The 22,698-nt window shown below is 49.1% G+C and overlaps 1 protein-coding gene across 3 annotated transcripts in view; it reads left to right on the forward strand.

Annotated features, from left to right (window-relative positions):
- Window positions 1-22,698, forward strand: part of NAIP (NLR family apoptosis inhibitory protein) — a 683,156-nt gene that overhangs the window by 224,766 nt on the left and 435,692 nt on the right. For all 3 annotated transcript variants that reach the window (XM_069627525.1, XM_069627526.1, XM_069627527.1), the window contains one exon: window positions 18,513-18,677. In XM_069627525.1, coding sequence (XP_069483626.1) covers window positions 18,513-18,677 — 165 coding nt within the window. The remainder of the gene's footprint in view (window positions 1-18,512; window positions 18,678-22,698) is intronic.

The raw sequence follows: 22,698 nt of genomic DNA on the forward strand, positions 1-22,698 counted from the left end.
CAAAGAGGCAGAGGGGCACCAGCTTCAGTGCCACCGAAGTTGGTGTCCTGGTGGAGCATGTCCTGGGGCATTATGATGCCCTCTTCGGACCAAGACGCGCCAACAGGGAAGGACGGGATAGGATCTGGGCGGACATCGTGACTGCCATCAACGAGGAGGGGGTGGCAGTCCGAAGATTCCATCATGTGAAGAAGCGCTGGGATGATTTGAGGTCCAGGACCCTCCTGAAGGCCCGGCGCCTCGTGGAGGGGGGCCAGGGCAGCATCAGTCCCATCCAGCTGAGGGTCCTGGAACGTATAGACCCAGCGCTCCACGCCCGGATCCTTCCGAGGCAGGCCCGTCTGGAGTTGAGCGGTAAGTGGTCAGGCATTGATGTGTGAGACAGGGCATGTTGCAGTGTGCTGGTTGTCTGATACTTGCCTGTATGTGTGACATAGGCCATGTACGTATGTGTGTATGCTGGGACATGATGGTCATGCATGTGAGACCAGTAATGTGTGAACCACATGGTTGGTGCATGTGTTCAACAGCAACATGGGGATCTCTATGCAGAATGGACACATGAAAGCATGCCAGTCTCTGTTCCTGGACATGGGTGGGGGTGAGGGATGGGTGCTGATGGCATGTACATGAATGGTGTCCATGTCTGTGTGTCTGACCTGCGTGTCTGTGACTTGTAAATGCCATGGATGCATGACACATGTCTGTGAGAATGTTCCGAATCACTGATGCAGCCTAGTTATCCTTGTATCCACTGTGTCTGGGGTGTACGAGTCCAGATGGATGGAACTACGGTGAGGTGTGTGCATGTGATAGCATGAGCCATGATGCATATGAGTCTCAAGACAACATTGTATGTTTCAAGAGTCCCTCGCACATGTATGCTAATGTCCATAGCATGCGCCATGCATGTTCCTGCATGTGTTTTGCCTGCACTGACCCATGTGTTGTGGAGGGACATGTTGGGAGTGATGTATGACAGTGCCACTCATCTGCTATTGCTTCCGGTCTAGGGAACCATTGTACAGTACCCTGATGCTTGTGTTCTATGTCTCCCTCTACACAGCGCAAGGTGAAGAAGAGGGCGGAGACGGCGCTGTGGAGCCAAGCGGCGGGGATGCCCCCACGGCTGCAGCGGAAGGGGTGGGTGAGCTCCCACAGGGGCTTGCAACGGCGGAACATGGCGTGGAGACATCCAGGTTGGTGGTTTCCACGGAGGAGGAGGAGGCCGTCACTGAGCCGCACATGGGGCCTGGTGGGGGCATCCCTGCTGGTGCAAGTGGTGCAGTCCAGGGCCAGGGGCAGGAGGCAGCACAGGTCGCCGTGGAGGTGCCTGTGCATGTCACTGTCCCTGACACTGTGACTGCACCACCATGCACCAGCAGGGATGCCCCATCCCAGGCGGACACTCTGGCGGCCCTCTCCTCCTCTGTGGAGACTATGCACCAGTCGTGCTCCATGTCGTCTTCCGGCCCAGATGCCACCAGGGCCCCCTGTGGACCTGCCCCGACCAACACAGCCAGCTCGGTGGGGATCCCATCCCTGCCACAGTCGGGAGTCGTAGGTTCAGCAGGGGTGGACACCCCAGCAACTGCACCCCAGCAGATGGAGGATGTGCAGCAGCAGGAGGCAGGGCACAGGCACAGCAGCAGCAGCAGCAGGAAAGTGGGAGCCATGATGGCTCGGGGCCTTCGTCATCGGAGGGGCAGGCATTGGCCGGAGGGCAGGGGGACCCAGGACAGGATGTGTCTTCCGTGTGGCAGCGGTTGGGCCAGCGCATAGATGCGGAGCGGCAGCGGGCGGAAGATGCGCGGCTCACCATGGTCAGGGCGGAGTTCGCCATGCGTCGGGCGTTGAGGCGGGCTGAGTGCCTCGAGGCATCTCGCAGGGAGTTGGAGGTGGCCATGGCGTCGTCCCTGCGAGACCTCGGGGCACGGACAGAGTCCCGCCTCCAGGACGTCGACATGGAGTTCGAGGATGCCCTGACCCACAACATCACGGAGTGAGCCGCAGGACTTGCCCGCTGCCCTTGTAAATAGTTCTTTAGTGTTAAGTTTCCTTTTATTTTTGATTTCTTTTGGTTGCGCTTGGACAATGCACCACGTATTTTTATTTCTCTTTTTATTAGGTAGTTTTTGTTAGGTTTCCTTTCCTCAGTTGTGCTCATGGACACTGGATTGTTGTGAATAGTTCTACATTGGATTCTTCATTTTTTTCATTTTACATCACCATGGAGGAATGGTTTTCCGTTTCTTTCCATAGTTGCTTTTGATTTGTAGGCCTGTGACTTTGGACAACATAACTTTTGGATTTCTCTGAATTTTGATTTCTGGTTCTTAATTGTTTCACGGCCATCCAGCTTTTCTTTTTATTATTCCCATAGTTGTTTTTTTGATTTGCATTGCTTTCATTTGTGTTTAATACATTTCTACGGTCATACTTCAATGTGTGGTGTTCTCTCATTGGTTTCATGCATGTCAAGATATGGGTTTTCACATTCACTTGCAACCATTGTGTGTGGGTGACGGCCATGTGTTCGTTGACATACTTGCCATTGGGGTTGTATCATGTAGTTGCCTTTACTATGGGGGTGGTTGTAATACTTGGTGGGGTCTTTGTGCTGGGTGGGCTGGCCATAAGGGACATGATTGAGGATCGTCATGTGCTGGGGGAAGGGGAACATGAGTGGGACATGTGTGGGGGCCTGCTGGCAGGTGCCCCACACTGCTGGGGGGTGGGGGTGCTGGTGGACATGAGTGGGGGCCTGCTGGCAGGTGCCCCACACTGCTGGGGGTGGGGGTGCTGGTGGACATGAGTTGGACATGGGTGGGGGCCTGCTGACAGGTGCCCCACACTGCTGGGGGGTGGGGGTGGTGGGGAACATGAGTTGGTGATTATTTGTGCAAGGAGACATGTGCCTTTGCTGGGGGGCATGCCCATGTTGGGTGGGCTGCCTGCGGGACATGACCAGGGATGCAGGGTAGTCCCCTGTGGTGTGGGCTGCCTGCAGGGGCCGTGGAGGGTGTACAGGGAACACCTGGGAGGACCCACACTGGCAAATCACATGTAGGACTCCCCGGCACCCCTTCAATACACGTACCGTGCTGAAATCGCGTGTAAAACTTTCTGCGCACCCCTGGTATACACGCACACGCTCCCCCAGGCCAGATCGCGTGTTAAACCACCCGCTAGTCCCTGAAATACACGCACGCAGCCCAATCGCGTGTGGATCTTCCAGCGCACCCCTGAAATACACGCACGCAGCCCAATCGCGTGTGGATCTTCCCGCGCACCCCTGAAATACACGCACGCAGCCCAATCGCGTGTGAAACCACCCGCGAGCCCCTGAAATACACGCGCCCAGGCCAATCGCGTGTGGAACTTCTCGCGCACCCCTGAAATACACGCACGCAGCCCAATCGCGTGTGGAACTTCTCGCGCACCCCTGAAATACACGCACGCAGCCCAATCGCGTGTGGAACTTCTCGCGCACCCCTGAATTACACGCACACGCTCCCCCAGGCCCGATCGCGTGTGTAACCACCCGCGAGCCCCTGAAATACACGCGCCCAGGCCAATCGCGTGTGGAACTTCTCGCGCACCCCTGAATTACACGCACACGCTCCCCCAGGCCCGATCGCGTGTGTAACCACCCGCGAGCCCCAGAAATACACGCGCCCAGGCCAATCGCGTGTGGAACATCTCGCGCACCCCTGAAATACACGCACGCAGCCCAATCGCGTGTGGAACTTCTCGCGCACCTCTGAAATACACGCACGCAGCCCAATCGCGTGTGGATCTTCACGCGCACCCCTGAAATACACGCACGCAGCCCAATCGCGTGTGAAACCACCCACGAGCACCTGAAATACACGCGCCCAGGCCAATCGCGTGTGGAACTTCTCGCGCACCTCTGATATACACGCGCCCAGGCCAATCCCGTGTGGAACTTCTCGCGCACCCCTGAAATACACGCACGCAGCCCAATCGCGTGTGGAACTTCTCGCGCACCCCTGTAATACACGCACGCAGCCCAATCGCGTGTGAAACCACCCGCGAGCCCCTGAAATACACGCGCCCAGGCCAATCGCGTGTGGAACTTCTCGCGCACCCCTGAATTACACGCACACGCTCCCCCAGGTCGCGTGTGTTACTTCTCGCACTGGTACAGGGTTGGCGCAGCCCTTTGCGATGGTTTTGCGATCTTGATGGCTTTACCTTGCGCGAGGGCGTTCTTGGGGGCGTAACTGGCGCTGCTGCAGGGTCGCTGCGATACTCTGCGCCACGGCTTGTTTTGGAGGATTAATCCATGAATACGATGTGCGCTGAAATGGATTTTATCGCACGCGGCTGGCGCAGACATTCGCACGGGAACACTCTGCGCCAGCCGCGTGCGATACTTTTGACTGTATTTCCATGAATCGGCCTGTTAGAATCTGATACGAAATCAAGTGTCGGCTTCAACATCCGTTTGCATCCGCTTAGGTGCCGAGGCTCCTTCTCTGCCTCCTATCTATCTGGAGAGTAGAGCACTGCTAGGAAATGCTGCTCCTGCAGCGCGCAAAAGGGGGAGAGAGGGCTGCTGCCCTCTCTGAGCGATTGAACTGAAAATTGTATTTTAAAAACATTAATCTGGAACTCTCTGACATGGGAGGCGTACTGCACTCAGTACAGCTTGCCCAAACGCGGGTAGGTGATGTGTGCCTCCTGCATGCCATTAAAACAAAACTTGTCTTTGAGGTCATTAGTAGACAGGGAAATTACTTTTCTATCTTGCCCAGCGCTTGCCTGGAAATACAGGGAGGGGTATGGAGCGGGCAGGACACTTGCCAGATTGATACACAGTAATTTACATCCCCTGTAGATTACAGCAGTAACAACACCTGATGGCATCATTCACACAGACCCTGGTTTGATTAACTTCCTTAAATGCATCTCAAGACTGAGTTTCTTCTGCAGCTCTGGCTGATTACCTAAAAGAGAGCCCTCTCGTGTTAGCCCCCTCCTTTGGGCCCCGGCACGCACTCACAATAACAGACATGGAGCCTACTTCAGTTCCAACTTCTCTTTATTTTCCTCATTGCATAACTGGCTTCCCTCTTCCCTTGCCCCTCCCTTTCCTCCTGCCTCCCGCTCCCCTCCCCTAGTCCTGAGCCCTTTCCCTTAAAGGGGCTATGTCCTTATTCCCTCACAACATCTCGAACTTCAGAAAGCTAAGCTAAGCAAGCACCCAACGAGCCCATCACTATTCAGGAACTCCATCGAGGTTATCGGTGCTCTTGCCACATCCAGCCCCCTGGCACGGATGAGCTGCCCTTGTAAGAGTATAAAGAGTTCAGCTCATTTGTGTCTCCTCAGCTCTTACGTGTTTGGGAGGAAGCTATGAAACTCCTCCATCTTCCGGGGTCCATGCATGGAGTTTAGATGACTTAACTCTTGAAGCCTTCCAAGGACCCGCTCCTCTGCTGACCTCCCTCCCGCCTGAAGCAAACGCACATTCTCAGGTCCCCTCTACACTTACCAGCTCCCACGCTGGTGAGATTAATCCCCTGCCCCCCCCCCAAACACCCTCCTCTGCCCCTCTCAGTTCTCTCTTGCTCTCCAGAAACACAGACCCCGAACCTCCCCACCACTGCACACACACATTTATCTGATTCCCCGAACCCATGTCTTCCCTCTTCCGGGCTGCCCAGTATTCAGCCATTTAGGCAGCATTTCTTGGGCAGTCTTTTTTTAAAGGTGACCCAAGAAATGCGGTTTAAAGACGAACTACCTATCAGGGTTCATTCCGGGTAGATCATCAGCCCTAAATCGCCTCTTTGGGGTCATCCCCCATGTAGACCCTTCTGCAGTTGCTGCATTACTTTCTGCTGAGAAAGCATTTGAGTGTCTTATGGTCCTTCTAAATTGCTGTGCTGGGGCAGGACAGGATTCTGGGGCGATAAGGCTGTTATACCTAGTCCTGGCCAGAGTTTGTTTTGCAGGCCACCAATTGCAGCGATTCCCTTCGGAGGTTTGATCAGACAGGGATGGCTGCTATCCCCTTTCATTTCTGCTCTTGTACTGGAGCCTCTTGCAACCCTCTTTAGGGAGGTACATTTGCATAGAGGTTTGGCGATGGGCGCTTGTAGGACCATTATCTAATCTCCCTCCAGTAAAGCCGCAGGTGATGTGGATTGCGGATCTATCTATTTGGACTACCTAGGCTGTGAACTGGTGCAATTACGAGTTGGGCTGTAAGTGGTGAAATTGGCAGTAACTCAGTTACCGCCAATTTTAACACTACGCCAAATTATGAGTTTTGGCTTTGAGTGGAAGATTTACCTCCAGCAAAACCCTGGAAGTAAATCTTGCCACTTAACGCCCAAAAATTGGCAGAATTGGTGGAATTACCCCAGCAGTAATTCTGCAAAAAGCCCCATTTAGTCCAATGGGGCTTTTTGCAGAAATAAATGGGAAATTACACTGCTACCACCACTTGTAATCAGGCGGAAATTCGCTAATCCTAATAAAATCTCTGCTCCCGTGCCCCCGACCACCCCGCCTCCCATTTTTCCTACCCTACTTACACCCCACTTCAACTTCAAGATCCATCCCTGAAGTTGAAAAAGTCATCCTTACCCTCAAACAATCTAATTGCCACAGCGACCCTTGCCCAGCACAAATCATAAAAGATGCTGCACGTGACCTCCCCATTCATTACCAAACTTATTAATGCTTCCTTCTCCACTGGCACCATTCCCAATAACCTGAAACAGTCATGGGTCCTCCCACTCCTCAAAAAACAAACACTTGACCCTTCTATATCCACTAACTATCGCCCTATCACTACAGTTCCGTTCCTGCTTAAAATCTTAGATAAAGTGGCGTACCTCCAAATCCAACAATATCTGGAATGCAACCATCTCCTAGGAGTACATCAGTCAGGTTTTAGACCACAACACGGAACGGAAACTGCGCTCATCGACCTCAAAACACAAATAGACGCCTTGAGAGACAATGGTAAGACAGCACTATTACTGCTACTTGAGCTCTCAGTGGCGTTCGACTTGGTCGACCATAAGATTCTCTGCAACCATTTGGACTCAGCCTCTCACTTCTCACAAGAAGCCAACGGATGGATTCAATCCTTCCTTGACAATAGAACAATGCAGGTCTTTTCACCCTCAGCTGCCGCTGACCCCATACCCATCGGCTGCGGTGTGCCCCAGGGCTCCTGCGTCTCGCCTACTCTGTACAACATTTTTACAAAACCCCTTTTTGATGCTCTAGATGGCCTGGGTATCACCTACACTAACTATGCGGATGATACACAGATCCTCATCCCGTTGACGGGAGATTACAACAAGGATTTGGCCTTTGTGAAAAGAGTATACTTCATCATCCAGGCATGGATGGCCTCTCATGGTCTATGCCTGAATGATGACAAAAAGGAGCTCCTCATTCTCGGCACCCCTACTAACCTCCACAAACTAGGCCATCTTTACTCGAATTTCAAAATAGTCAACAATGACATCACAGTAGCCAAGGAAGTCAAAACCCTTGGATTCTATCTAGACTCTACTTTAAACTTTAAAAAACAAGTCAACTCCATGGCCTCAGCTATGGCTTACACCTGCAAGCTAATCAGAGCAGTCAAGCCCTTCCTTTCATCTAATAACTGCATTACCTTAGCAAGAGCCCTTGTCTTATCCAAACTGGATTATTGCAATGCTTCATATGTGGGGAGTAGTAAATACATTACCAACAAGATCCAGATTCTTCAAAATAATGCCTGAAGAGCAGCCCTAATTATTCCCAAGAAAGCCCACATATCTGACTTCAGAAGATCTAACAACTGGCTCGCTACAAAAGATAGAATTCTTCTCAAAACAGCAGCCCTAACACATAAATGCCTACACCATGCCGCCCCACAATACCTCATTGCTAGATTCTCAAGACAATCTTCCAATCGCCCTTCGAGAACAGCCAACGCCAACCTCCCACTAGTGCCTAGATTTAAGCGTATAAAGACTGGTGGAAGTCAAAGCTGCCCAATACTGGAACTCGCTCCCACCTACACTAAGAGAAGACCTACCCTATCTTCGCTTCAGATCCAACCTTATCCATTGGATTAAGGAAAATGACATTTGACACTTTACTGCATTCAGATAACACTACCAGCCCTATCTGTATACACAGTATATAGTTGTATGTTATTGTTTTCTTGCTGTATCCTGCCTTAACATGTATATAATGTATGCTACTCTACAGCAATGTAACCAAAGCTGAACAACCCTCAATGCCTTAATGTGTATATAATGTATGTCACTTTCCAGCAATGTAACCGAAGCTGAACAACCCTCTTTTGCCTTTTGCGCCCTGATATCCTTGGGTCTGATGCGCGTTATAAATAAACAAACAAACAAACAAACAAAACAAACAAGTGGCAAACGGTAATTCGTTTTCCGCGGATTTACTGCAGAATTATTGCCTAACCCGTAATGAGGAGTCTTTTCCCTCTGACTAAAAGCACATGGTTTCTTCCCCTCAGACAGGAGATTACTGGTGGGCCCCTGAATTTGTTCATTCCTTGAGTTTTCGCTTTGCGGCAAGTTCATTCAACGTGTCAGACTTGCATGCGTACATGTGTTAGACCTTGGAACGCTTGAAATGAAAGTTGGCAGCCGTCCCTCCGTCGACCTTTGGTAGGGTCTTCTAGATAAAGATAGGAGTGCTTCCGAAATTGTTGTACCTATTCTCCGACATTCCTGTCTGGCTTTATTACAAACTGTGCTCATTCTTAACCCAACTTTCTTCGATTGGTATTGGACGTTAACCCCCCCCAGATGGGGAAAAATGGGGCAAAAATCCTGCCTTTTTGGGGGCTGCTTTGCCATGGGCACGGGGTGTGGCCTTTTGGTGGAGTGGCCTTCATTAGGCAGGATGTAATAAGGTTACAGAGCGGAGTAGTCTTTCTGCCAAGATTTTAGCAACCATCTTCAGGTTAACTGGACCTTTTCCCCAAAGTGGCATCGCTGGACATTGTCGTGTGTTGCCCATTTAACCATGGCTGTATTGCCCCTTTTAATAAAACGAGTCATGAGGGTCATTGCAGCAGAGCCCCAGGAAGTGGCAACTCTGACTCAGTGTGGTTCTTATGTGTATGTCACCGTGTGACCACGGCCTGTTGTGGCAGCCACAGCCTGGGAGCCCTCAGGCACGGTGTCTGAGTCCGGTGATATGGACTCTGCAGGGTGCCCGCAGCTCCATTGTCATCACCAGGTGACCCCGGCATCCTGTGCGACCCGCCCTGGTATCTGGGGGCGGGTCTAGGTTCACTTTGCATTGTGTTGAAATAATGAGGGCGTCTCCTTGCCTTGTGTTTCCATAGAGCATGCTTCATTGTGACCATGCCCTCATCTCCCCTCCTTCATCTCTGGCTCTGGCAGGAGAATGTGGGTTTGACTCAGCATGGAGTCTGGCTCTGTGGCAGGAGAATGTGGGTTTGACTCAGCATGGAGTCTGGCTCTGTGGCAGGAGAATGTGAGTTTGACTCAGCATGGAGTCTGGCTCTGTGGCAGAAGAATGTGGGTTTGACTCAGCATGGAGTCTGGCTCTGTGGCAGGAGAATGTGGGTTTGACTCAGCATGGAGTCTGGCTCTGTGGCAGGAGAATGTGGGTTTGACTCAGCATGGAGTCTGGCTCTGTGGCAGGAGAATGTGGGTTTGACTCAGCATGGAGTCCAACCCTTAAACTCTTAGGCATTAATAAACAGTGCGCTCCTGACATGCCACTGTGGAGTATTGAAGCCTTATCCCCGCTTGAGGCCCTGGGAACCTGTTGGGTACCAGCAGGTAGGGGGGGGGGGGCAGGTACCCGAGGGACTGCAGACCAGCAAGAGGCTGTCTATGCTACCGGGATCTCCATTTTTCTGTTCGAGTGCATTTCTTCTCTCACAGCCCGCGCAGGTTTTGGGGGTTCACTATTTACAACAGTGTTATGGCATATATGTGTGCACAGTGCACTCAACAAGGGCTCGCGTGGCAGGCCTTGCATCATGGTATGGCCTGTAATCCTAGCCGCCTGAAGGGCTACACTGACCTTCCTGTGCTGCTCAGTGCCTACCTCCGGCCTCGGCGCCTGCCCCCCTTCAGCCCAGGAACCCGAGGCTCTTCCCCTCTTTGCCTCCCAACACCCCCATTCACTCCTCACTTGCCTGCTTTAATACGCCCCAGATGTCTGCCTCGCTGCTTAGGGAAGCGAAAACCTTACTATAAGTAGTTCCTTTTCCATTTCCCTGACAGCCCTTTTTGGTATATATTTTTTTTTAAACTAGTGAGATAGCTCAGCTGGATCAATATGCCCCTTGTTATTTGCATATTGTTGTCACTCTGCAGGCCTGTGGGCTGGTGACTCTGTTGGCCTGTGTGTTGGAGGGGCTTCTGGTGTGCCACGCTATTTTCGTTATGTTGTAAATTGACTGAATGCAGGATTTTCTTTTTGTAACGCTCATGCGAGTGTGTTGGGCGTGCGGGCTCGGCAGGTGTTGCAGTACTGTCTGCTTGCTGCTGCCCTCAGCTGGCGTGGGATGCGGAGCCCATGTCCACCCTGGCTGGTGCAACAGCGTTGGCATCTGGTTGCGCCTGATCATTCATTGTGCTAGGGCTTAGTGGTAGCTGTTTGCGGTGGGTGATTTAGACGGCGTGGGTGGCTCTGCAGTCAGTCCTTGGTGAACTACTGGGTCGCAGCATGTGGGGCCACTGGTTCTGGAAGTGCGTGGTGCGGTGGAACGCTTGTTGCTCTGCTGCTTGCTGATGGTTTTATGATGTTCGCCTGCGGGCGTCACTGTTTGGCTGTCTCCTGGCCGTTGGCTTTATGGGTGGCCTTATAGTGTCATCAATCGTGCCCTGTTGTGGCTGTCCAGGGTTATATTGTGCCGGTAATTCCTAATTGCAGATCCACCCCCTTAGAGCTGAGATGTGGCTTGGTGGAGTGGCTGCGTGGCCGTTCGACATGCAAGGGTGGGGTAGGAGGCCAGATTCCCTTACCGGCAACGTGCTCGCCCACACTGTGGCTCCCTCCGCTGTCGGGTGTGCTGTCCACAGTTGCGCACCCACACGGTCCTGTGCTGGGCTCGCCTCATTTGCCGGGCTCGTCTTCCAGCTGGGCACGTCCTGTGCGCACTAGCACCGTCCTGCTGGAGGCCGTTACCGCTGCCCTCCTCCGGACACTGGGCCCCTCCTTGGCAGCGACTTCACATTCCTCACACTGCTGGGCACTTGTTCTCAGTTCTGCTGGTGCTGCGTGCACTGGGTGGCACCATTACTTTGGTGTGGGTGTCACTCATCGGGTCTCTGCTGGGCGCGCAGCCCGTCGTCCTGTTTCTGGGCATGTTCGTCCCGCACCATCATTGCTGGGCACACGGGCCCTCCTTCTGCACACACTGCTGGGCACACAGGCCCTCCTTCTGCACACACTGCTGGGCACACGGGCCCTCCTTCTGCACACACTGCTGGGCACACGGGCCCTCCTTCTGCACACACTTCTGGGCACACGTCCCTCCTTTCCTGCTGGCCACACGACCCTCCCTGCTGCACACCGTGGGACACGATGGCCTAGTCGCCAGTTGTTAGCCCCCTCCTTTGGGCCCCGGCACGCACTCACAATAACAGACATGGAGCCTACTTCAGTTCCAACTTCTCTTTATTTTCCTCATTGCATAACTGGCTTCCCTCTTCCCTTGCCCCTCCCTTTCCTCCTGCCTCCCGCTCCCCTCCCCTAGTCCTGAGCCCTTTCCCTTAAAGGGGCTATGTCCTTATTCCCTCACAACATCTCGAACTTCAGAAAGCTAAGCTAAGCAAGCACCCAACGAGCCCATCACTATTCAGGAACTCCATCGAGGTTATCGGTGCTCTTGCCACATCCAGCCCCCTGGCACGGATGTGCTGCCCTTGTAAGAGTATAAAGAGTTCAGCTCATTTGTGTCTCCTCAGCTCTTACGTGTTTGGGAGGAAGCTATGAAACTCCTCCATCTTCCGGGGTCCATGCATGGAGTTTAGATGACTTAACTCTTGAAGCCTTCCAAGGACCCGCTCCTCTGCTGACCTCCCTCCCGCCTGAAGCAAACGCACACTCTCAGGTCCCCTCTACACTTACCAGCTCCCACGCTGGTGAGATTAATCCCCTGCCCCCCCAAACACACTCCTCTGCCCCTCTCAGTTCTCTCTTGCTCTCCAGAAACACAGACCCCGAACCTCCCCACCACTGCACACACACATTTATCTGATTCCCCGAACCCATGTCTTCCCTCTTCCGGGCTGCCCAGTATTCAGCCATTTAGGCAGCATTTCTTGGGCAGTCTTTTTTTAAAGGTGACCCAAGAAATGCGGTTTAAAGATGAACTACCTATCAGGGTTCATTCCGGGTAGATCATCAGCCCTAAATCGCCTCTTTGGGGTCATCCCCCATGTAGACCCTTCTGCAGTTGCTGCATTACTTTCTGCTGAGAAAGCATTTGAGTGTCTTATGGTCCTTCTAAATTGCTGTGCTGGGGCAGGACAGGATTCTGGGGGCGATAAGGCTGATATACCTAGTCCTGGCTAGAGTTTGTTTTGCAGGCCACCAATTGCAGCGATTCCCTTCGGAGGTTTGATCAGACAGGGATGGCTGCTATCCCCTTTCATTTCTGCTCTTGTACTGGAGCCTCTTGCAACCCTCTTGAGGGAGGTACATTTGCATAGAGGTTTGGCGATGGGCGCTTGTAGGACCATTATCTAATCTCCCTCCAGTAAAACCGCAGGTGATGTGGATTGCGGATCTATGTATTTGGACTACCTAGGCTGTGAACTGGTGCAATTACGAGTTGGGCTGTAAGTGGTGAAATTGGCAGTAACTCAGTTACCGCCAATTTTAACACTACGCCAAATTATGAGTTTTGGCTTTGAGTGGAAGATTTACCTCCAGCAAAACCCTGGAAGTTAATCTTGTCACTTAACGCCCAAAAATTGGCAGAATTGGCGGAATTATCCCAGCAGTAATTCTGCAAACATTTTTGCAGAAATAAATGGGGAATTACACCGCTACCACCACTTGTAATCAGGCGGAAATTCGCTAATCCTAATAAAATCTCTGCTCCCGTGCCCCCAACCACCCCGCCTCCCATTTTTCCTACCTTACTTACATCCCACTTCCACTTCAAGATCCATCCCTGAAGTTGAAAAAACTCATCCTTACCCTCAAACCATCTAATTGCCACAGCGACCCTTGCCCAGCACAAATCATAAAAGATGCTGCACGTGACCTATCCCCATTCATTACCAAACTTATTAATGCTTCCTTCTCCACTGCCACCATTCCCAATAACCTGAAACAGTCATGGGTCCCCCCACTCCTCAAAAAACAAACACTTCTATACCCACTAACTATCGCCCTATCACTACAGTTCCGTTCCTGCTTAAAATCTAAGATAAAGTGGCGTACCTCCAAATCCAACACTATCTGGAATGCAACCATCTCCTAGGAGTACGTCAGTCAGGTTTTAGACCACAACACGGAACGGAAACTGCGCTCATCGATCTCAAAACACAAATAGACGCCTTGAGAGACAATGGTAAAACAGCACTATTACTGCAACTTGATCTCTCAGCGGCGTTTGACTTGGTCGACCATAAGATTCTCTGCAACCATTTGGACTCAGCCTCTCACTTCTCACAAGAAGCCAACGGATGGATTTAATCCTTCCTTGACAATAGAACAATGCGGGTCTTTTCACCCTTAGCTACCGCTGACCCCATACCCATCAGCTGCGGTGTGCCCCAGGGCTCCTGCGTCTCGCCTACTCTGTGCAACATTTTTACAAAGCCCCTTTTTGATGATCTAGATGGCCTGGGTATCACCTACACTAACTATGCGGATGATACACAGATCCTCATCCCGTTGACGGGAGATTACAACAAGGATTTGGCCTTTGTGAATAGAGTGTACCTCATCATCCAGGCATGGATGGCCTCTCATGGTCTATGCCTGAATGATGACAAAACGGAGCTCCTCATTCTCGGCACCCCTACTACCCTCCACAAACCCTGCCATCTTTACTCGAATTTCAAAATAGACAACAATGACATCACAGTAGCCAAGGAAGTCAAAACCCTCGGATTCTATCTAGACTCTACTTTAAACTTTGAAAAACAAGTCAACTCCATGGCCTCAGATATGGCTTATACCTGCAAGCTAATCAGAGCAGCCAAGCCCTTCCTTTCATCTAATAACTGCATTACCTTAGCAAGAGCCCTTGTCTTATCCAAACTGGATTATTGCAATGCTTTATATGTGGGGAGTAATAAATACATTACCAACAAGATCCAGATTCTTCAAAATAATGCCTTAAGAGCAGCCCTAAGTATTCCCAAGAAAGCCCACATATCTGACTTCAGAAGATCTAACAACTGGCTCGCTACAAAAGATAGAATTCTTCTCAAAACAGCAGCCCTGACACATAAATGCCTACACCATGCCGCCCCACAATACCTCATTGCGAGATTCTCAAGACAATCTTCCAATCGCCCTTCGAGAACGGCCAACGCCAACCTCCTACTAGTGCCTAGATTTACGCGTATAAAGACTGGTGGAAGTCAAAGCTGCCCAATACTGGAACTCGCTCCCACCTACACTAAGAGAAGACCTACCCTATCTTCGCTTCAGATCCAACCTTATCCATTGGATTAAGGAAAATGACATTTGACACTTTACTACATTCAGATAACACTACCTGCCTTATCTGTATACACAGTATATAGTTTTATATTATTGTTTTCTTGCTGTATCCTGCCTTAACATGTATATAATGGGCCTCATTACGACCCAGGCGGTAAGTTACCGCCTGGGCCGTGACTTTACCACCATGGCGTAAACTACGTTTACGCCATGGTGGTTGGCGGACTTACCGCCCCATTCCGACCTAGGCGGGGCGGTAAGTCCCCAATCCCCATTTACCCTTCCCCATTCCCATTTTTGCCCCATAGGGCATAATGGGAGTGGGGAAGGCGTTAATTACGCCACCGTAAATTACGGTGGCGTAATTAACTCCATGGTCCCTTAGCGCCATGGATTTTAACACCTGCTAAAAGCAGGTGTTAAAAGCACCATGGCGCTAGGGGACCTCGTAATCAGGCGGTAAGGGTCGGCGCTGTTAACGCTGCCGTAAACCCCTTACCGCCTGAGTTGTAATGAGGCCCAATGTATGCTACTCTACAGCAATGTAACCAAAGCTGAACAACCCTCAATGCCTTAATGTGTATATAATGTATGTCACTTTCCAGCAATGTAACCGAAGCTGAACAACCCTCTTTTGCCTTCTGCGCCCTGATATCCTTGGGTCTGATGCGCGTTATAAATAAACAAACAAACAAACAAAACAAACAAGTGGCCAAACGGTAATTCGTTTTCCGCGGATTTACTGCAGAATTACTGCCTAACCCGTAATGAGGAGTCTTTTCCCTCTGACTAAAGCACATGGTTTCTTCCCCTCAGACAGGAGATTACTGGTGGGCCCCTGAATTTGTTCATTCCTTGAGTTTTCGCTTTGCGGCAAGTTCATTCAACGTGTCAGACTTGCATGCGTACATGTGTTAGACCTTGGAACGCTTGAAATGAAAGTTGGCAGCCGTCCCTCCGTCGACCTTTGGTAGGGTCTTCGAGATAAAGATAGGAGTGCTTCCGAAATTGTTGTACCTATTCTCCGACATTCCTGTGTGGCTTTATTACAAACTGTGCTCATTCTTAACCCAACTTTCTTCGATTGGTACTGGACTTTAACCCCCCCAGATGGGGAAAAATGGGGCAAAAATCCTGCCTTTTGGGGGCTGCTTTGCCATGGGCATGAGGTGTGGCCTTTTGGTGGAGCGGCCTTCATTAGGCAGGATGTAATAAGGTTACAGAGAGGAGTAGTCTTTCTGCCAAGATTTTAGGAACCATCTTCAGGTTAACTGGACCTTTTCCCCAAAGTGGCATCTCTGGACATTGTCGTGTGTTGCCCATTTAACCATGGCTGTATTGCCCCTTTAATAAAACGAGTCATGAGGGTCATTGCAGCAGAGCCCCAGGAAGTGGCAACTCAGTGTGGTTCTTATGTGTATGTCACCGTGTGACCACGGCCTGTCGTGGCAGCCACAGCCTGGGAGCCCTCAGCCACGGTGTCTGAGTCCGGTGATATGCGGTGATATGGACGCTGCAGGGTGCCCGCAGCTCCATTGTCATCACCAGGTGACCCCGGCATCCTGTGCGACCGCCCTGGTATCTGGGGGCGGGTCTAGGTTCAATTTGCATTGTGTTGAAATAATGAGGGCGTCTCCTTGCCTTGTGTTTCCATAGAGCATGCTTCATTGTGACCATGCCCTCATCTTCCCTCCTTCATCTCTGGCTCTGTGGCAGGAGAATGTGGGTTTGACTCAGCATGGAGTCCAACCCTTAAACTCTTGGGCATTAATAAACAGTGCGCTCCTGACATGCCACTGTGGAATATTGAAGCTTTATCCCCACTTGAGGCCCTGGGAACTTGTTGGGTACCAGCAGGTTGGGGGGCAGGTACTCGAGGGACTGCAGACCAGCAAGAGGCTGTCTTTGCTACCGGGATCTCCATTTTTCTGTTCGAGTGCATTTCTTCTCTCACAGCCCGCGCAGGTTTTGGGGGTTCACTATTTACAACAGTGTTATGGCATATATGTGTGCACAGTGCACTCGACAAGGGCTCGCGTGGCAGGCCTTGCATCATGGTATGGCCTGTAATCCTAGCCGCCTGAAGGGCTACACTGACCTTCCTGTGCTGCTCAGTGCCTACCTCCTGCCTCTTTGCCTCCCAACACCCCCATTCACCCCTCACTTGCCTGCTTTAATACGCCCCAGATGTCTGCCTCGCCGCTTAGGGAAGCGAAAACCTTACTATAAGTAGTTCCTTTTCCATTTCCCTGACAGCCCTTTTTGGTATATATATTTTTTTTAAACTAGTGAGATAGCTCAGCTGGATCAGGGCTCGCTGCTTCGATCTATGTGTGATCTGCAGGTCGCAGGTTCGAATCCTGGCAAGGCCAACTCAGCCTTTCATCCTTCTGAGGTCGGTAAATGAGTACTGACTCACGTTGGGCGATAGTGTATGTATATATGTTCCCTGTAAAGTGACACATCATTATCATTATAACACCCTTATAGGGAGGCTTTCTCGATTGGTAACGTCCCAGAGACTTTGTTAAACGCCATCAATTCGCTACAGCCTTTAACTTGGTCTCCGGGCCATTACTGCCTGGGAAAGCCTGCCTGTGCGTGTGCTGAAGCTTAAATAAAGAACACAAAGTGTACAATGACATTTCATGTCGGTGGCTGTGAAATGATCATCGTGCCTGATAATATGATGGCACTTGTGCTGTTAAGATAGCTCGGCGAGTTAAGAGCTCCCCTGAGATTATATTCAACCTGAAGTCACAGGTTTGCACCAAGAAAGGGCCAGCTTTCTGTGGGGGATTTATTGAGCACCACTATATTCTGCAAAACGTAATGCCCCGTATTACAGCACTTACAAGGGGGTGCAATCCTACATGACATTCTATAGAACTTTGTCAAATTATTATTATAAACATGGAAAATTATGACTACATGACAAATTAGCCACAACGATTCTATAATCTGACTATCTTTATAATCTGACTATCTTAAATGTCTTAAAAATGGTTTCAATATTTATCTTACCGAATCACCCAACTCTCAATAATGTATGGACAATCAGGCAAGGCTCTGGCACATCAATACAATCCATAGGGCTAGTTGACTTTCCCAGAGTCACATTACTAGGCCTCTCCGCTGCATTTACCATGCAGAGGTACTAAGAAAGTAGTCAGTCTAGCATGAGCATGAAACACGCATTGGCAAAGTCAATGGTTTTGAACACTTTTGCATTACCAAAGGAGTGCTGGCACAGGAGAGGGGCACAGCATCCCCAACCCTGCAGCACACACATCCCAGTCCATCTGCATTACCATTCCCAGTTCCTTTCATTATGCACCGTTTGCTGCATGCCCTAGTTCATGTCTCTAAAACATCATACTTAAATCCCTTTGTTTGACATTAAAGTGCCACCTGGGAGCCAAAACTAGCGGTATGATATGATATGGCCTTTATAACGCGCCTATACACAAGTGTTTCAACTTGGTGACACTATAACACCACTTATCAGCCAAAACTAATGGTGGCGCTAAAGTGCCACCTATACCCCAAAAATATATAGCCGTGCTAGATGCTACATATTTCCCAAAACTATGTAGCCTACATGCTAAAAGAATTTCTCTAGGTGGCGCTAAAGTGCCACATATGAGCCGAAACTAAAAAGGAACCTCTTCACCCCATTTGTTTTGGTCATTCTGAATGTTGACATGTCTTCTTTGTAGCTAAAGTTGGAAAGTACTTCACTGTTTGTATAACAATTCGATTGAAAAGAGCCTTTATGTCCTATGAATGTGCATGTCTCTCTGTTTGTCCCCTTCCAGGTCATCTCTTCGCAAATTTGGACAAATTCAAGCATCTGCGGCACTTGTCAGTGGATCTTTGGAGCGATGTAAATGAAAATTGTAGTAGAGCACTTGGGAGCCTAAAGACTATCCACAGCCTTGCCACATTGAAGATCTCAATTCCCCATGTTGCAGATGGTCTTGGTAAGACCAGTGTCTGTATGATCTATGGATGTTATGATGCATTTATAGGAAGAAATCCACGAGTAATTCTGAGACTCTTTGTCCTCGTGCCTCTGGAAGAAAAAAACTACTGTACAAAGGGAAAAGCATCATGCCCATCTTCTGTGTATGCCAAATGGAAGAAGTGGAGGTGACATTGTGTGTGGCATGTAAACATAAATAGTAGTGGAACGGGCATTGTGTGTGGCATCTTAACATAAATGGAAGAAGTGGAGGTGACATTGTGTGTGGCATGTCAACATAAATGGAAGAAGTGGAGGTGACATTGTGTGTGGCATGTAAACATAAATAGAAGTGGAACGGGCATTGTGTGTGGCATGTTAACATAAATGGAAGAAGTGGAGGTGACATTGTGTGTGGCATGTAAACATAAATGGAAGAACTGGAGGTGGAATTGTATGTGGCATGTAAACATAAATAGTAGTGGAACGGGCATTGTGTGTGGCATGTTAACATAAATGAAGAAGTGGAGGTGATATTGTGTGTGGCATGTAAACATAAATGGAAGAACTGGAGGTGGAATTGTATGTGGCATGTAAACATAAATAGTAGTGGAACGGGCATTGTGTGTGGCATGTTAACATAAATGGAAGAAGTGGAGGTGACATTGTGTGTGGCATGTAAACATAAATAGAAGTGGAACGGGCATTGTGTGTGGCATGTTAACATAAATGGAAGAAGTGGAAGTGACATTGTGTGTGGCATGTAAACATAAATAGAAGTGGAGCGGGCATTGTGTGTGGCATGTTAACATAAATAGAAGTGGAGGGGGCATTTTGTGTGGCATGTAAACATAAATAGAAGTGGAACGGGCATTGTGTGTGGCATGTTAACATAAATGGAAGAAGTGGAGGTGACATTGTGTGTGGCATGTAAACATAAATAGAAGTGGAACGGGCATTGTGTGTGGCATGTTAACATAAATGGAAGAAGTGGAGGTGACATTGTGTGTGGCATGTAAACATAAATAGAAGTGGAACGGGCATTGTGTGTGGCATGTTAACATAAATGGAAGAAGTGGAGGTGACATTGTGTGTGGCATGTAAACATAAATAGAAGTGGAACCAGCATTGTGTGTGGCATGTTAACATAAATGGAAGAAGTGGAGGTGGCATTGTGTGTGGCATGTAAACATAAATAGAAGTGGAGGGGGCATTGTGTGTGGCATGATAACCTAAATAGAGGAGGTAGAGGTGGCATTGTATGTGGCATGTTAACATAAATGGAAGAATTGCGCTTGGCATTGTGTGGCATTTTAACATGAATAGAAAAAGTGGAGGTGGCATTGTGTGTGGTATGTTAACATAAATGGAAGAACTGCGGTGGCATTGTGTGTGGCATCTTAACATACATAGAAATAGTGGAGGTAGCATTGTGTGTGGCATCTTAACATACATGGAAGAATTGTGGTGGCATTGTGTGTGGCATGTTAAAATAGATAGTAAAAGTGGAGGTGGCATTGCGTGTGGCATGTTAACATAAATGGAAGAATTGCGGGTGGCATTGTGTGTGGCATGTTAACATAAATTGAAGAAGTGGAGGTGGCATTGTGTGTGGCATGATAACTTAAATAGAGGAGGTGGAAGTGGCATTCTGTGTGGCATGATAACATAAACGGAAGAATTGCGGTGGCATTGATATTGATATTGATATTTGATTTCTATCGCGCTCGTACACAAGTGTTTCAGAGCGTGACAAGGCAAGAGATGGGAACAGGGGAGAACAAAACAACAATCTTACTAGGCCCAGTGACATTGAGAATGCACAAGTGCATGGGAGAGGGGGAGGGGAAAAGTGCATGGAAGGGGGGAGAGGTGGAAAGTGCGGAGCAAAGGAGAAACAGATAAATAATAATAAATAAATAATAAAGGCAACAGACCGTGGTAGTGCAACCAGCAAGTGGCAAGTGCTGGTTTTAAGGCCGAAGACAGGGTAGGTCTGATAAGTGCAGGAAGAAAAAGGGTGGGGGAATGTATTTGTTTGTTTGTTTGTTTGTTTTATTTATTTATATAGCGCTCCAGACCCAGAGGTAGAAGGGTGCTTCAGGAAGCAGTTACAAAGTATGATATATACATTTTTCATTATACAAAGATTTATACAATTTACAAGATGGAAGCATAGTTAAACAACAGCAGTATCCTCAGATGTTTTGAGAGAGGAGGTAAATGCTAATTGTTGTTCAGTAGCCATCCAATAACATGTTTCCTAAAAGTCTGAAAGGACTCAATAGTTTTAATGTTAAGTGGTAAGGTGTTCCAGAGTTGGGAGGCAAGCACCATAAAGCTGGAACCTCCAGCTCTTTTAAAGGTAAATCTAGGCACTGTCAAGCATAAGGTATTCGAGGATCTGGTAATTCTGGTGGCAGGATTCATGGAAAATTTATTGGTGAGATACGGTGGGGCTAGGTGGTTTAAGGCCTTATATGTGAGACAGATGGTTTTCAGGTCGATTTTCTGTTGTATGGAGAGCCATTTGCACGATTTCCTGGCCGCGGAGATGTGCTCTCACCTGGGTATGTTTAGTGCTGCTCGCAGTGCATTATTTTGGAGTACTTGTAGTTTGTTAATTATAGATTGGTTTGCGCCTAGGTACAGACTGTTGCAGTAGTCCAATTTGGACTGTATGAGGGCCCTGGCTGATGTAAGGCAGCTATTAGAGGATATGAAGGGTCTGCTGGCCCTGGTCAGCTTGCCAGTATAGGCAGTGGCTGAGGCAGACATGTTGATTTGTTTGGAGAGGTTAGTGTTGGCATCAAGGTAAAAACCAAGGGTTTTCACACTTTTAACAATGGGGATGGTGTTACCATCGATTATAATGTTATTGTAGTTAGGGATAAGTTTTGACAAATTACTGGGAGAACCGACAAGGAGAAGCTCCGTCTTCTCATCATTCAGGCATAAGGCGTGTATGGCCATCAATGCCTGAATGATGGAGAAGATTTTGTTAATCCGGATGACGTCTGCGTTGTAGTTGCCTGAGATGGTGAGGAGTATCTGGGTGTCATCTGCATAGTTGGTGTAAGTGACACCCAGACGGTCCAGTTTGTCGAAGAGTGGCTTTGTAAATATGTTATACAAAGTGGGAGAGACACAAGAGCCTTGTGGGACACCACAGGTGATGGAGATAGGGTCTGCTGCTGCTATTGGTGAGAAAACCCTCATAGTTCTGTTCGCCAGAAAGGATTGTATCCAAGTGGTGGCGGAGGAGGAGAAGTGAGCTGCGGTAGATGGGTGGCTGCATAGGATTTTGTGATCAACTTAATCGAATGCTGCTGAGAAGTCTAAGAGGAGTAGGATGGCGGCATTTCCTTTGTCTTTGATTTCATCAATCTGACTTTTGAGGTCAACAAGGGCAGTTTCTGTTCCATGCTGAGGTCTAAAGCCAGATAGGCGTATTCCTAGCAGTTGGTTAGATTCCAGGTAGTCCTGAATTTGCAGGTAAGCGACTCTGTTCAAGATTTTTAACAGGAATGGGACTGTGGTGATGGGTCTATAATTAGTGGGTATGGCTGGGTCTAGTGATTGTTTTTTTAAGAGTGGGAGGACCAGGATTGTTTTAGGTTGCTGGGGACTGAATTATTAGTGAAAGACAGGTTAATTCATTTGGTGATGAAAGGGGATAGATCTCTGGCTGCGTCTTTTATGATCTGGGCGGGACAGCTGTCCCCTTTGCAGTTGGAAGGTTTTAAAGAGGTGATGATTTTTTGAACTTCTTAAATGTGAAGCCTACATTGGGGCCGATGGGCGTTGGTGAGCTAGGGCTGGTAGACTTACTACTGGTAAGTTGTTGACGTTTATCCTCAATTTTGGTTTGGAGTGCTGTGATTTTGTTATTAAGGGTGCTGGTGCACCAGGGTCTGTCTTTCGTGCAGGTGTCTATAGGTGGATTGGGATTTTCTAGTATTTTAAATAGTTCTTTGGTGCAGGATCCAGCCTGATCTATCCTAACGTTATAGGCATTTTTTAGTGCGAATTATCTCCAT

The sequence above is a fragment of the Ambystoma mexicanum genome, chromosome 6p (assembly GCF_040938575.1).
Source record: "Ambystoma mexicanum isolate Mex_15411 chromosome 6p, UKY_AmexF1_1, whole genome shotgun sequence".
NCBI lineage: Eukaryota > Metazoa > Chordata > Amphibia > Caudata > Ambystomatidae > Ambystoma > Ambystoma mexicanum.